At 39.0% G+C, this 16657-nt stretch overlaps 1 protein-coding gene across 1 annotated transcript; it reads right to left on the reverse strand.

Annotated features, from left to right (window-relative positions):
* Nucleotides 1–765: 765 nt before the first annotated feature.
* LOC142175364 (uncharacterized) lies at nt 766–1439 on the reverse strand. Its single transcript, XM_075241947.1, has 2 exons — nt 1128–1439; nt 766–939 (listed from the first exon to the last, which is right to left on the reverse strand). The coding sequence occupies exons 1-2, from the start codon at nt 1437–1439 to the stop codon at nt 766–768; spliced, it is 486 nt and encodes a 161-aa protein (XP_075098048.1).
* Between the last annotated feature and the right edge of the window lie 15218 nt (nt 1440–16657).

The following is a 16657-nucleotide window of genomic DNA, read 5'->3' on the forward strand; positions in this document are numbered from 1 at the left end:
CAAGTCATAATACATCGTATGAAGCTATTCAAGATTTTAAATAGTAGAAGGAGTGTAAATGCCCAAAACGACCGGTCGGGTCGTTACACTTATCCTTTTAGGCTTGAAGTATTACTTTTTATATATGAATACTTCATGCAGAAAGTTGTAGTTCTTTTATATTATATATAGGTGTATTTTTTGTGTGTGTGTGTCTGTGTGTTAAAGATATGTATTTCACTTACAGTTTTTTCTCCCTGAAGTGATTGCGTACTTTTTTAGAATGCAACCAAACCTGTAAGCCGCCAACAAAAATGAGTGGTTTCTACTTCAAGCAATATATAAACGAATATTTTTCAATCCAAGAGCTTATTTTTTTATTTCTATGAAAACAATCACATTTCACATATATCAATCAATAATGAAAGTCTAAATTCAGAATATCTATCTTCCTTTAGAATGAATTTTTTTCCAAGTATTATTGAACGTTGGAGTATTTTTCAACATATTTCTTGGAATATGGATGAGGTACTGGACAATCAAGTGTTTCTGTAATGCCCAATTTATTTATAGCAACCAGCGACTACATTTGGTAGACTTCAATCGTACTGATTCAGTCGCAGGGATATACCTCTTCTTTTGTCTTATTCCTTGTAGAATCTCTACATCGGGAGGTTTTGTGATTTGAGATTCTATATTTTGTGGTATATCCCATGAATTTTGATCTCCCACAGTATTGGCATGCCCTTCATATGTTTTGAATTATATTTTCCTTGAATACCATTTTTAGCAGTAGTTAGATTTCTGCAAATATTTCTTATTGATAGCAGCAATTACTTGTGGACATGGCAATTCATCAAGTTGTAATTCTAAGCAGTCACAAGTTCTCTTCTTTAAGTCCACAATGAATTCCATTCCTTTATTATTTATTCTAAACAACATTGAATCAAGGTTGAACACCTAAGAAGGAATAAAAAAGTAAAAAAACTATATTAGTGTATTATTTCTTCAAAAAGAAAAAGTATGAAGTTTTTTATCTGTAAGCAGTAAATCACTGCAGTCATAAAAAGCTGAAGTGATTATGCATTAGTTAATTACTTCAGAAAAAATATGCTGAAGTAAATTCTGAAGTTAATAAATATACTTACAAACATTTTGGAAGCCAAGTCTATCTTCTTATTCATCTCTTCTCCTGCCCATATTGATACTTTGTGAAAAGGTTCATGTGCTATTTTTCTCCGTTCGTAAAACCACTGTCCCAACTTTTCTAGGATGAAATCTAGCATTCTTAAAACAGGCATCTCTCTCGCTTTTAGTAACACGGAATTCATTGATTCTACCATGTTTGTTGTCAACATATAATAACGTCGCCGTGGGAACCACGAACGAGCCCATCTCTCTGGCCACTCTTCCATTATGTAATTGTATGTTTTCTTGTCAACACTTTTGATCTGGGACATTAACTATTTAAAATCTTCATGTTTGTATGACCTTGCAGCGCTTTGAAAAAGATTCATTACCATACTTTTTGCATATCTTTGCTTTAAATTCTTCTCAAAGTGATAGAGGCAGATACCATGGTGAGATTTAGGATAAAATTGTCTAATCTCATTTGTGATTGATTGATTTCTATCTGATAAGAAAACTAGTTTACGGCGGACTTCAATTGCTTTTCTCATTTCCCTGAAGAACCAAATTTATGCATCATTATTTTCTGAATCTGCTACACCAAAAGATTGAGGAAATATTTGATTGTTTTCATCCTTTGATACAACAACAAATAGAACACCACGATATTTTAACTTCAAAAATGCTGCATCAACTGCAATCACGGGTCTACAGTAACACCAACCAGCTATTGATGTCGCAAGAGCAAAGAACATATAAGCAAACCTGTACAGGTGAAACACAAAAACAAATCATAAGGTGTGAAGTTTTCAAATAGGAACATTTGAAACTTCGGACTGATGGTTACTATTTTTTTGCTTACCGATTCTGCTCATCTCTTTTTATGCTAGTGTATGTCCCTAGGTTTCTATGCACCATCATGTGTAGGTATGAAGGAAGAATCTGATAGTTCTCTTCCGGTGTTCCTTTTATACAAGCAATAGCTTTTTGAATAGCGCGCCATGCCTTGTGATATCCAATGTCAATTCTAATTTTTTTTTCATTTCACTTTCTACAAAGGCTGGTGTAGCCTCAATTTGTTTATCCCGAACATGTTCTAAAATTTGGTCACTTATAAAATTTGATGTAGCGTGCTTCTGATATGATTTTCTTGCATCAACTGAGCATTCATGGTTGTTATGAAATTTTATCACCCTGAAAAGTGTGGAATTTGTTTTATTCTGGTAGCACATACATTCCAACCACATTTCTTCACGATACATTTTAGCTCGTATCTCTTTGAACATGATCTAATAGATGTGAATTCAACTTTTTGGTTTATCTCCAAGCTGCAGAAAAATTTAGTCATGCTCTTCTTGTTCTAAATAATTGATCCTACTTTTATTTCCTCAGGCAATGCACTAGGCCAAAGTATTTTACACGGTGGAGATTCTTTGAACTTTATCCTCACTCTTTTTCTTAATTTCTTAGAAGCAGTAGAAGTTTTAGCAATTTTTTCAATTGTATCTGATGTTATCGGTATAAATTCTGTATTTTCTTCATCTTGGTTGTTGCTTATCATTGCAGGAGATAACAAAAACTTTGTTGGATTGTGTGTTAGTTGTCTATTTGCATTATTTGATGTCCTTCCTGTTGGGCCTCACCAAACTGGTATGAATTTATTATAGCGGCAGGTAATTCTTGCAGTGTTCCATATTTTGAATCAGCTGTAATGTTAGAAGGTTGTCGCTCGTTGTATACTTCCATTATTGGTTGTTCTACTTCATGTTGATAATCAGCAAGTTGTTCTGAATCTATTATATGTCCAAGAGATGGTTTGAATGTTGCAGATTCTAAAGCAGCTATACTGTCAGAAAGTAGTTGTATTTTTTCGACGACAAAATGGCAATTCTTGAAGGCAAAATCAGTTGTTAGCAAATGTATACAAGTTCTGAGTTCTTCATCTGAAGTTACAAGCATCCCTTTGCTTGTATTTAGTTTTATATCAAATCATATTTTTGGTGAATATTTGGTTGAATCAAAATCTGTGACTTCACTAATTTTCTTCAGGAAAGTACTGAATGATACTTGTTTATTAACCAGAACAAGTTTTGTATCATGATCCAAGTAGTCGTAATCAAAAGTCCACCACTCATTGAAAGTTATAACAAAGCAAATCGAACTCATCCTGCAAAATAGAAAATTCAGCATGTTTAGTGTGAAGTATTAGGAAATTAAACAAAAACATTTAGCATGTATAAGTATGAAGTTTAGAAAAATTCATTAGAAAATTACATACTGCAGGACAAATACTTAAGCATGTTTAGTTTGAAGATTTAGCAAATGAACTAAAAAACTTCAGCTTGTTTAGACTGAAGTTTCGGATAAAACTCATGATAAAACTATAGACTGCGTTGCAAAACTTCAGCATGTTTTGGTATGAAGTTTTAGCAAATTAACTAAATAACTTCAACATGCATTAGCAAAAATTTATTAGAAAATTACATACTGCATGACAAAAACTTAAGCATGTTTATCCTGAAATTTTAGCAAATGAACTAAAAAACTTCAACTTGTTTAGACTGAAGTTTCGGAAAAAACTCATGACAAAACTCTAGAATACGTTACAAAACTTCAGCATGTTTTGGTATGAAATTTTAAAAAATTAACTAAATAACTTCAACATGCATTAGCATGAAATTTTAGCATGCATTAATGGTATTATACATGAGTATGTTTTGTACATTTTTAACCATAAAACGTAACAAACACATTTAATATAGTAATTATTTTGCATTGGGGTATGTGTTAGTGTAATAATTACATTTCTGTGACATTCATGCACCCTTTACACTAGACGTTCAAAATTCCTTTATGCCTTTTCATATACAATGCATAAGTTTTTTTCGCCTATATAAGTACGCTATGCCTTGTGAATTTATTCAGTCAAACACATATATTTTCAATTGATAAAAAATAAAAGAGAAAAATGGATGTTGTCATCAGGCAAATCATTGATGAAATAAAACAAGATATCATAGAGGCATTCGAGTTGAAACTCGATGAGTTCATAGACAAGTACGAAAAGGATTTGGAAGAAATCAACACCAAGCTCGACATGCTGGAGATGTTGGCCAGAGATGGCTCCTATGATAGTCTTGGAGCCGCTCATGGGTCTGACGATGATGGAATGGATGTTTAGTTTTTTTGTTCTTTGTTTTGAATAATCCTTTTATTCAAAGAGTTATTATCTTATTTTTAGTTTTAAGTAATTTCTTTATGAAATTTTATATGTTTTTGTTTTAATCTTTTTGTGCATTATTTTTTTATATTAATTCTCTTTAAACTCATAAAATAACAAAAGGAAAAACATAATTTTTCCTTCAGCATAATTGTTACGACCCGACTGGTCATTTTAAGCATTTGCACTTCGCTCAAAAGTTTGAGGGCATTAGTAGCTCCGTATGATGTATTATGAATTATGCGAATCGTCGGTTTTGGTTTTCAGGTTATTCGAAAGTGATTTGGAAGAATGAATTTCATGTTTGAAGCTTTAAGTTGGAAGAGTTGACCAAGTTTGACTTTTGTTTATTTGACCACAGAACGGAGTTTTGAGGGTTCCGTTAGGTCCGGATGGTGATTTCGGACTTGGGTGTATGCCCGGAGTTGCATTTGGATATTTCTAGAAGGATTCAGCGCTAATTGACGAAAGTTGGAAATTTGAAGGTTTGGAAAGCTCATAAGTTTGACCGAGAGTTGGCTTTGAAGATATCAGATTCGGATTGTGGTTACAGGAATTGGAATAGCTTCATTATTGTCACGACCCAAAATCTAACTAGTAGTGATGGCACGTAACCCAACCCGCTAGGTAAGACAGTTAACCACTAACTCATTCCAATAACAATCAATAAAGCAATTAAGTAAAGAAATTATCTGAATCTGATACATTCCCAAGAACTGGTAGTACAAATCATGAGCTTCTAAGAATAGAGCTTACAAAGCTGAAATAAAGTAAATACATCGTCTATTTGAAAAGTACATAGACAGAGTTTTATAGATCTAAGGCTACCACGAACAAGAGACAGCTACCACCGGGACACAGGTACATCTTCAAATCCAGCTCCCATCGAACACAGCAACATCAGCAGCCAACATCTGCACGCAAGGTGCAGAAGTATAGTATGAGTACAACTGACCACATGTACTCAATAAGTAACAAACCTAATCTTAGGTTGAAAGTATTGACGAGCTGGCAAAAAGGTCGGGTCCAACACCAATATTCCACAAAAGTTCATAACACCATAATACAATAACAAAAGAGTATCTTTGAAATAAAATGCTCAGTTCGTTCACAGTTCCAAAAAAATAGGCATTTCTTTTCAAGTATCTCAGTGAAAACCCAAATCTTTTATCGAAAAAGCCAAAATACGAGTAAGTTTGAAAACTGGGGGTTTTCCCAAAACTCCTTTCAACAAATAGTAAGATGTTTCATTTTCAGATAGCATGGGGAAAATACTTCTCTATGCCTACATGTCAAGATACAGGTAAAATCATAAATGTCCCCAAAACTGGGTAGCAGAAGGAAATGCACCTCTATGCATGTATCTCAAGTACGCATGTCAAATGCAATGCATCTCGATGATGAGCTCATGTACTCACACTCTCAGAGTACTCAATCTTATTATCTCGCATTCTCTCTCACTATGCTCAGCACACTCAATCACTCAGCGCTGTACAATACTCGTTGCGGCGTGCAGCTCGATCCATATTTATAGTCGACTGCGCTCACTAGGGGTGTACAGACTCCAGAGGGGCACCTTTCAGCCCAAGCGCTATATCCTCACAGACAACTCACGTGTTGCACTGACAACTCACGTGCCATAATATCAATATCTAGAATCGCACGGACAACTCACGTACTGCACGGACAACTCACGTGCTATAATATCAACATCTGGAATCGCACGGATAACTCACGTGCTGCACGGACAGCTCACGTGCTATAGTGTCAACATCCTCACAAACAGGCCCCCAGCCTCACTCAGTCATCAATCTCTCCAGTTTCACTCACGGGCTCACAATGTCATGAAACTATCCCGACAACAATGATATGATGTATCAATAAATAACTGAGACTGAGATATGATATGAATGCATGAATATGACTTAGTACGAAATATTAATGAAATCAGTGAAATAACAGCAAGAAACGACCACTATGGGTCCTAGCAATATCGTCATAAAGCCTAAACATGATTTCTAGCATGATTGACAACTCAATTACTTTATCACATGGAGAAAACACGGACATTAACAAAGTAGGACCACTATACAGTGCCATGGAAAACAACAGAGTCCCAAATCATATGGTGCACGCCCACACACCCGTCACCTTAACACAAATCACATAACACGTATTTCGGGGTTTCATACCCTCAACTCCAAGATTAGAAGAGTTACTTACCTCGAACAAGCCAATACCAATGCCGAGCAAGCCAAGTAGTGCTCCAAAGATGCCATCACGTGCGTAGCGACCTCTTAACGGCTCCAAACTAGCCAAAAGCAATTCAAATACATCAAATAAAGTCCAAGGAAACAATTCCAAATGATAAAGATCAAATCCTTAATCAAAACCCAAAACCGGCCAAAACTCACACCCGGGCCCGCGCCTCGGAACCCAACAAAACTCACAAAATCCGACAACCCATTCAATTACGAGTCCAACCATGCTAGTTTCACTCAAATCTGACTCCAATTCGATGTTCAAAACTCAGAAATTCATATTATGAAAATTTAGGCCAAAACCCCCAATTTCTTCTTTAAAATTCACAATCCAATCACCAAAAATGAAGGTAGATTCATGGAATAAGATCAAAACCAAGTGTAGAACACTTAGCCCAATCCCTGAGATGAAAATTGCTCCAAAAGTCGCCTAAACTATGCTCTAAAATCCGAAAATGGGTGAAAAATCGCGAACCATTGAACTTAAAGGGTTCTGTCCAGTCAATCCGCACCTGTGGACAAGAGGTCGCATCTGCGACCTTCGCTTCTGAGGGAAAAATCTCGCTTCTGTGAGAACAGCTTGGCCAGCCTTGATCGCTTTTGCGATGCCTAGGACCGCACCTGCGGTCACACTTCTGCGCATGCGCATATGCGCCCTGGCTTCCGCTTTTGCGGGCCTTCTCATCCAGCTCTCATTTCGCATCTGCAACGCCTTTGTCGCACCTGCGAGCCCATTTCCGCAGGTGCGGAAACACCAGAACCAGCAGCCTACAACAATGCAAAATGCAACGAAATTGATCCGAACCTCGTCCGAAACTCACCCGAGGCCCCTGGGACCTCAACTAAATATACCAACAAGTCCCATAACATAATACAGACCTACTCGAGGCCTCAAATCACACCTAACAACATCGAAACGACGAATCACACCTAAATTCAAAATCAATGAACTTTGAAACTTCAACTTCCATAACCGATGCCGAAACCTATCAAATTACGTCCGATTGACATCAAATTTTGCACACCGGTCACATTTCACATTACGGACCTATTCCAATTTTCAGAATCGGATTCTGACTCCGATATCAAAAAGTCAATCCCCCGGTCAAACTTCCCAAAAATTCAACTTTCGCAATTTCAATCCAAAATCAACCACAGACCTCCGAATCACAATTCAGACGCACTCCTAAGTCCAAAATCACCCAGCAGAGCTATTGGAATCATCAGAATTCAAATCCGAGGTCGTTTACAGATAAGTCAACATCCGGTTAACTTTTCCAACTTATATTTTCAATTATGAGACTAAGTGTCTCATTTCACTCCGAAAACTTTCCTGACCCAAACCAATTACCCCGGCAAGTCATACAACAACGGTACAGCATAAAGCGAGCAGTAAATGAGGGAACGGGGTTGTAATACTCAAAACGACCGGCCGGGTCGTTACATCCCCCCACTGAAACATACGTTCATCCTCGAACGTGCCAAGAGTTGTTTCCAAGCCACCACATCACTATTCCATCTTACCACGCACGTACCCGGGGGTGACCCCACGTCACCCTATCCCATATAGGTCTGATAATACCACATAACTGAAATTTCTTAATTCAACCCAGCCCACAAGCCTTAGAATCCAATTTCCAACATCCAGAATTTCTTATAAGATTTGAATCCCGCAACCTACATACTATATAAGTCTGAACAAGATGTACCAAAAGCTTTAACCATAATTCAAATACTCAAAACTCAAATACCACATAGCTCAAATGCTCGAAGCAATGATTTCTAATCATAGTAACTGCTCAAAACAACCCGATGTCGATAATAAACCTCATATCAAACAAGACTCCATTCTAAAACCTTCGTACACTACCGATGATGAAAGAAACACGCAGAAACTCGTAACCATTCATCAGATCCACCAGTCCTGGAGCTCTCTCTCTTTCGACAAGAACCATTGCAAATTTCTAAGCTGTCTTTCGATATTATCCTTCCAAATATACCATAATCAAATCTGATAGCACCCATCCTAGATCCGACGACTTCATCTTATCAAATACCAACTACTCTAATGATATGCCACACTAATACTATCTAAAGCCACAACCCGTGCAATCCGTGTACCAATAAGCAACATTCCAGATATACTCAATCATGAAAATGACTCAAACAAGAGAACCATCCCGCAAGCTCGACGGGTACCACCCTAACACAATTCTAAGAACCCATCACACACCGTAGAACCATAACACACGAATCTAATACCAAGGATCATATCTCAACATAACTCTGCCGCAATGCGCCCATCCAAACACTGATCCATATGAAATACCTCAGCCACCATGCTCAAAATCAATAATCACGCGCAATCCGACATCAAGTACTCAAAGTGCATTACCATAACCATGGAGAAGCAAATGACACAATGCCCCACAAACCCAAAAGAACATAACCAATGCACAACCACTCATGCATCACCCAAATACCCATCTCGTGCAAATTCCACTATAAGGCCCCAATAGAACTGCACCATGAGTGCATACAACCAACGAATCACAACCCCTCGTAGCATAGAAGAGTAACTCACCAAACATATCGGAACACGAATAAGCTCAACAACAACCGAATGGCACATCCCTCAACAATAGCAATATGGAGCCAACCAATACGACTCGGTGTAGAATACACACCCTAATTGGGCCTACCAATGGACCCCGAAATCAACTTCGGGTACCCGCACATGGATAAATAACCCTCCAAAAGCCCACAATGACTGAATCATAACACATACTATCATCTAGTTAGCTTCGGCCATGACTTCACAGTCCACAACCATGAAACAACATGCTCTTGAGAACTCCCAGTCTACAAATCTATAGAACACATGAATCACCATATCTGATGCCAACTTCACCGCCAGAATGTATAACACATCTCTCATACACGATCATCCTACGAGAAATACTTCTAAAATTCTTTCGTGCCACATAGCAAAATTTGAATATCAGCAGTCGATCAACCGGGAGAGTGCCGCAGTACAAGTGAAGTATCCATGAATCAAAACACATTGCCCCCTCTGAAATGTATACTCTCATCAAGCCATAACGATTAGTAATATCACTTACCTAGTCACCTGAAATCATCTATGTTGCCTACGAATTTGTGTCCTTCCCTTCAAAACTAAACTGTGACCTTGCACATGCAAATCTCAATCCCACACAACACAACGCATCTATCATGCCGTCATATGAAAAATACGAGAACCTCATAATCATTCTGAGTCACAAGAAGAATACATACCCGATCAGTCAGAAACCTTCCATTTGATCTCATCCTGGAGAAAATCCCAATACGCAACATATTCCTCACCCCGGTAGGAAATATACTCCTCGAATCGTGGTAAAAACCATTGAGAACTCTTCGAAACCCATTTGCACACAACTAAGCTATCAGAACCGAATCTCTCTAACTTAGCCCAGCCACGCAGGTCGCCAAAACCCAAGAGCATTGCCACGAAACACCTGTGGAGGCTAGCCATATCATAAGTACCCAAAGAACCGATTATATCTGTTACTGTGCTGATCCAACCTACTACCACACTGTCCTATTTCTCCAAGTCCCTTCCAAATTGCCTTCAAACTGATACTTCTCCTTGCTGGAACACCATGACCCTTAAAACAAAATTCACCACACAAGAGACCCTAGTATAAAACCACAACACCCTAAGGCCCATAAGCCGCCGAATTCCCTTTTAAGTACCCCAAAAGCACCGCAACCGAGACATCCACTCCGAAAGACCTTATGTGAATTTAAAATTGTTCCTCTTCCCTTTTTCTTATACTAAAATGTAGAATCCATAGTCATACAGAATTACCGCAAGTCTCGACACCATCCAATGTAACTCTCAGTTTCTAGCCATATACACATCTTGAAAATTCCAAATCGCTACATATAAATCTTGAATCCATTAGAACCATTCTCAGGAGTCATCCACTCTACTCAAATCTCAATTAAACTGACCAAACGGACGGAACGACCTGTGCTCCATTAGCACACCCACATCCAAGGGAGTAACCCATACTCCTAAGCAACCGAGCAAATTCCTACTCCTTGTACACTACATCCTTCCCGAATAACCACTTAATTATTTTATGATTCCCATGATTTTCATATACTCCTAAAGTGCCATAACCCGTATCCAGAAATTTCCTTACTCAAGTCATTCTCGAACTCAACCTCTACAAGTCATAACTAATTCACAAGCATGCCACAGACCAAAATTAAAATTTAACACATAACCATGAATTGAATTGTCAATAGTAGACTCCCCCACTTGGCTCAAAGCCAAAGATTAAAACACTCTATAATTCACAATACCCATACTCTATTACTGTCATAATACCGTAGTTAGTACAATAAAAATTCTTCTCAAGCTCATACAACGCCAACCATAAAAATACCTCAATCGTCCGCTAGACTCGCATTCATTCTCTTAACACTCAAGTCAACTTTCTCAACCAGATTCAAATCTCAACACATACGCCCCGCTGGCAGAAAAGAGACTCTTCATTCACATTATAAGGAACACACCTACGTAGATTACCCCGCAGGGGATAACCTACCTGCTTAACCTTAAATTAGTATCTTGTTATACCCTTTCGCAGTTACAATTACTATGAGATCACTTAATCTTTCTGAGTCCAAACTCATTAACCAGACATGAAAATTTAATTTGTCCCAAAATTTAACAACGTGAAAGATCCTTCAAAACATTAATACTTGAGACTGTACGTCACATCAAAATGAAAATCAAGCACCCAATGGCCTTTCCTTTACATTCCAAGGAAACACTTCTCGTCACATTCAAATCGTCTTAACACATCCCGCAGTTACACCATACTCATCACAAAGCCATTTCACCGCTCATCGAGCCATAAATTCCTCTCGTAGGGACATTACCGGACATATGAGTCCAAATGTAAAAGTTACCACTGAAGCTACCGAGCTCAAGTTGCGGTCTAACCATGGCCTCAAGTCCTCCAGACTGGCCCATCACCAAAACACAGAATACACATCTCGAATCTCGTTCATAGAATCACAAGCCGGCAATGCACAACTGATACCGAACGCTCATGTGCGCATACGAATGCTTGGAAGAAATTCAAAGAGTTATGCTTCAAGCTGAATCAATGTCGCACAATAAGAAAAGAAAGATGGGAAGTATATCCTAAATGTCCTATAGCCTCTCGAAGATAGGTATGGACGTCTTCATACCGATCCGCAAGACTCTACAGACACTTGCTCATGACTTGTAGAACCTATGAACCTAGAGCTCTGATAACACCTTGTCACGACCCAAAATCTCATGATGGCACCTAACCTAACCCGCTAGGTAATCCAGTTAACTACTAACCAATTCCAATAACAATCAATAAAGCAATTAAGTAAGGAAATTATCTGAATTTGATACATCCCCAAGAACTGGTAGTACAAATCATGAGCTTCTAAGAATAGAGCTTACAAAGCTGAAATGAAGTAAATACATCGTCTATTTGAAAAGTACATAAACAGAGTTTTATATATCTAAGGCTACAACGAACAAGAGACAGCTACCACCCGAACGCAGGTACATCTTCAAATCCAGCTCCCATCGAACACAACAACATCAACAGCCAACATTTGCATGCAAGGTGTAGAAGTGTAGTATGAGTAAAATCAACCCCATGTACTCAATAAGTAACAAACCTAACCTTAGGTTGAAAGTAGTGATGAGCTAATAAAAAGGTCGGGGTCTAACACCAATATTCCACAACAGTTCATAACAGCATAGTACAATATCAAAAGAGTATCTAAGAAATAAAAGGCTAAGATCGTTCACAGTTCCAGAAAAATAGTTATTTCTTTTCAAGTATCTCAGTGAAAACCCAAATATTTTACCGAAAAAGCCAAAATACGAGTAAGTTTGAAAACTGGGGTTTTTCCCAAAACTCCTTTCAACAAATAGTAAGATGTTTTATTTTCAGATAGCATGAGAAAAGTACTTCTCTATGCTTACATGTCAAGATATAGGTAAAATCATAAATGTCCCCAAAACTGGGTAGCAAAAGGAAATGCACCTCTATGCATGTATCTCAAATATGCATGCCAAATGCAATGCATCTCGATGATGAGCTCATGTACTCACACTCTCAGAGTACTCAATCTCACTGTCTCGCATTCTCTCTCACTATGCTCAGCATACTCAATCACTCAGTGCTGTACAATACCCGCTGCGGCGTGCAGCCCGATCCATATTTATAGTCGTCTGCGCTCACTGGGGGTGTGCAGACTCTAGAGGGGCTCCTTTCAGCCCAAGCGTTATATTCGCACGGATAACTCACGTGCTGCACGGACAACTCACATGCCATAATATCAATATCTGGAATCGCACAGACAACTCACATGATATAATATCAACATCTAGAATTGCACGGACAAATCATGTGCTGCACGGACAACTCACGTGCTATAGTGTCAACATCCTCACAAATAGACCCCCGACCTCACTCAGTTATCAATCTCTCCAGTCTCACTCAGGGGCACACAATGTCATGAAACTAGCCCGAAAATAATGATATGATGTATCAATAAATAACTGAGACTGAGATATGATATGAATACATGAATATGACTGAGTACGAAATATCAATGAAATAAGTGAAATAACAACAAGAAACGACCACTATGGGTCTTAGCAGTATCGTCATAAAACCTAAACATGGTATCTAGCATAATTGACAGCTTAATTACTTTATCACATAGAGAAAACACGGACATTAACAAAGTAGGACCACTATACAGTGCCATGGAAAACAACAGAGTCCCAATTCACTTGGCGCACGCCCACACGCCCGTCACCTCAATACAAATCACACAACATATATTTCAGGGTTTCATACCCTCAGCTCCAAGATTAGAAGAGTTACTTACCTCGAACAAGCCAATACCAATGCTGAGCAAGCGAAGCAGTGCTCCAAAGATGCCATCACGCGCGTAGCGACCTCTGAATGACTCAAAACTAGCCAAAAGGAATTCAAATACATCAAATAAATCCCAAGGAAACAATTCTAAATGATAAAGATCGAATCCTTAATCAAAATCCAAAACCGGCCAAAAATCCCACTTGGGCCCGCGCCTCGGAACCCAACAAAACTCACAAAATCCGATAACCCATTCAATTATGAGTCCAACCATGCTAGTTTCACTCAAATCTGACTCCAATTCGATGTTCAAATCTCAGAAATTCATAATATGAAACTTTAGGCCAAAACCCCCAATTTCTTCTTTAAAATTCACAATCCAATCACCAAAAACGAAGGTAGATTCATGGAATAAGATCAAAACCAAGTGTAGAACACTTATCCCAATCCTTGTGATATAAATTGATTCAAAGGTCACCTAAACCGTGCTCCAAAATCCAAAAATGGGTGAAACATCGCGAACCCTCGAACTTATAGGGTTCTGTCAAGTCAATACGCACCTGCGGACAAGAGGTCGCATCTATGACCTTTGCTTATGCGGGAAAAATCTCGCTTCTGTGAGAACAACTTGGCCAGCCCTGATCGCTTCTGCGATGCCTAGGACCACACCTGCGGTCGCGCTTCTGCGCACATTGGCCGCTTCTGAGCATGCGCATATGCACCCTGGCTTCTGCGGGCCCCTCCTCATCCAGCTCTCATCTCGCATCTGTGATGCCTTTGTGGCACCTACGACCGTCGCACCTACGAGCCCATTTCCGCAGGTGCGGAAACACCAGAACCAATAGCCTTCAACAATGTAATATGCAATGAAATTGATCTGAACCTCATCCGAAGCTCACCCGAGGCCCCTAGGACCTCAACCAAATATACCAAAAGTACCATAACATAATACAGACCTACTTGAGGCCTCAAATCACACCTAACAACATCGAAACGATGAATCATACCTAAATTCAAAATCAATGAACTTTGAAACTTCAACTTTCACAATCGATGCTAAAACCTATCAAATTAAGTCCGATTGACCTCAAATTTTGCACACACGTCACATTTCGCATTACAGACCTATTCTAATTTCCAGAATCAGATTCTGACCCCGATATCAAAAAGTCAACTCCCCGGTCAAACTTTCCAAAAATTCAACTTTCGCCATTTCAAGCCAAAATCAACCACGGACCTCCAAATCACAATTCAGACGCACTCCTAAGTCCAAAATCACCCAACTGAGCTATTGGAATCATCAGAATTAAAATCCGAGGTCGTGTACATAAAAGTCAACATCCGGTCAACTTTTTTAACTTAAGTTTTCAATTATGAGACTAAGTGTCTCATTTCACTCCGAAATACTTCCGGACCCGAACTAATTACCCCGACAAGTCATACAACAATGGTAAAGCATAAAATGAATAGTAAATGGGGGAACAGGGTTGTAATACTCGAAACGGCCAGCCGGATCGTTATAGTTATATCATTTGGGACTTATGTACAAAATTTAAGTCCATGGTGGGTTGATTTGATATGTTTCGGGATGAGTTTTGGAAGTTGAAAAGTTCAAAGTTCATTAAGTTCGATTTGAGGTACGATTCATTGTTTTGGTATTGTTATGTGCGATTTGAGGTCTTGAGTAGGTCTGTATTATGTTATAGGACTAGTTGGTATATTCGGGCGGGGTCCCGAGTGGCTCGGAAGAGTTTCGGACGAGGTTCAGATCGATTGGATCATTTTTGGCTAAAGCTGCTGGTGGCAGGATCTAGTGTGATCGCACCTGCGGCTGGTTTGCGCAGGTGCGATGGTCGTAGAAGCGATAAGTCACCAAAGCGAGGTGGGAGCTGGGTGAGGAAGATCACAGATGCAGAGCTTGAGGCGCATCTGCGGTCGCGCAGAAGCGATGTCCATGGGCATAGAAATGAGATTGAGCACAGAAGCGGGATTGTGCACCGCTCCTGCATGTGCGCAGAAACGGGGAAAGTCTCGTAGGTGCGGAAGGCTAGTCTTTATAGAGGCTTCACAGAAGTGAAGTTGTTCTGCAGAAGCGGAGGTCGCAGATGCGACATTGTGATCGCATATGCGGGATTTTCTAGGCAGAAGCTATAAAATCAAGTTTTTTGGTTCTTTTATCATATTTTGAGATTTGGGGCTCGGTTTGGGGTAAGTTTTGAGGCAATTTTCATCACGTGGATTGGGATAAGTGTTCTACACTCGATTTTGATTATATTTCGCTAATCTATCTTCATTTTTGGTAATTAGATTATGAATTTTAAAGAGACATTGGGGGTCTTAGCCTAAAGTTTCATAGAGTGAGTTTTTGAGTTTTGAACATCGATTCGGAGTCGGAATTGGGTGAAACTAGTATAGTTGGACTCGTAATTGAATGTGTTGTCAGATTGTATAAGTTTTGTTGAGTCCCGAGGCGCGGGCCCATGTTGGACTTTTGGGTTGATTTTGGGCTTTTGACTAAAGCTTCGACCTTTATCGTTTGGGTTTGTTTCCTTTGGCATTATTTGATATATTTGAGTTGCTTTTGGCTAGTTTTGAGCTATTCGGAGGTCGGTACATGCGGTATGAGCATCACTTGGCTTGCTCGGTATTGGATTTAGCTTGTTCGAGGTAAATAACACTTTTAAACTTGGATGTGAGGGTATGAACCCTTATTATACGTGTTATGTGATTTGTTTGGAGGTGACGCACATACTAGGTGACGGGCGCGTGGGCGTGCACCATAGAAATGCAGACTCAATCGATTCCGTAAAGCTGTGTAGTCAATTAACTTGTATTTTCCCTGTGTTAGAGAAACTCACTTGTGACTCATGTTAGAAATCATGCTTAGGTAAATGCTAGTATTATTTGGACCCACTGAGGTCATTTCTGCTATCGAATTATATGTTTAAATTGTAATTTCGTACTCAATCATATTCATTCATTGCATATCATATCTCAGTCTCTGTTGTTATTTATTGATACATCATATCATCATTTTGGGCTAGTTCATGACATTGTGAGCCTGGGAGACTGGAGAGATTGATGACTAAGTGAGGTCGAGGGCTTGATTGTGA

This window comes from Nicotiana tabacum, chromosome 21, assembly GCF_000715075.1.
Source record: "Nicotiana tabacum cultivar K326 chromosome 21, ASM71507v2, whole genome shotgun sequence".
NCBI classification, from domain to species: domain Eukaryota; kingdom Viridiplantae; phylum Streptophyta; class Magnoliopsida; order Solanales; family Solanaceae; genus Nicotiana; species Nicotiana tabacum.

Bases quoted from the DNA above. Each gene is read 5' to 3' on its own strand.
- LOC142175364 (XM_075241947.1), bottom strand. From the start codon at position 1,439: ATGTCCCAGATCAAAAGTGTTGACAAGAAAACATACAATTACATAATG. The intron at 940-1,127 runs GTAAGTATATTT...ATTCCTTCTTAG, and splicing joins ACTTGGCTTCCAAAATGTTT to GTGTTCAACCTTGATTCAAT.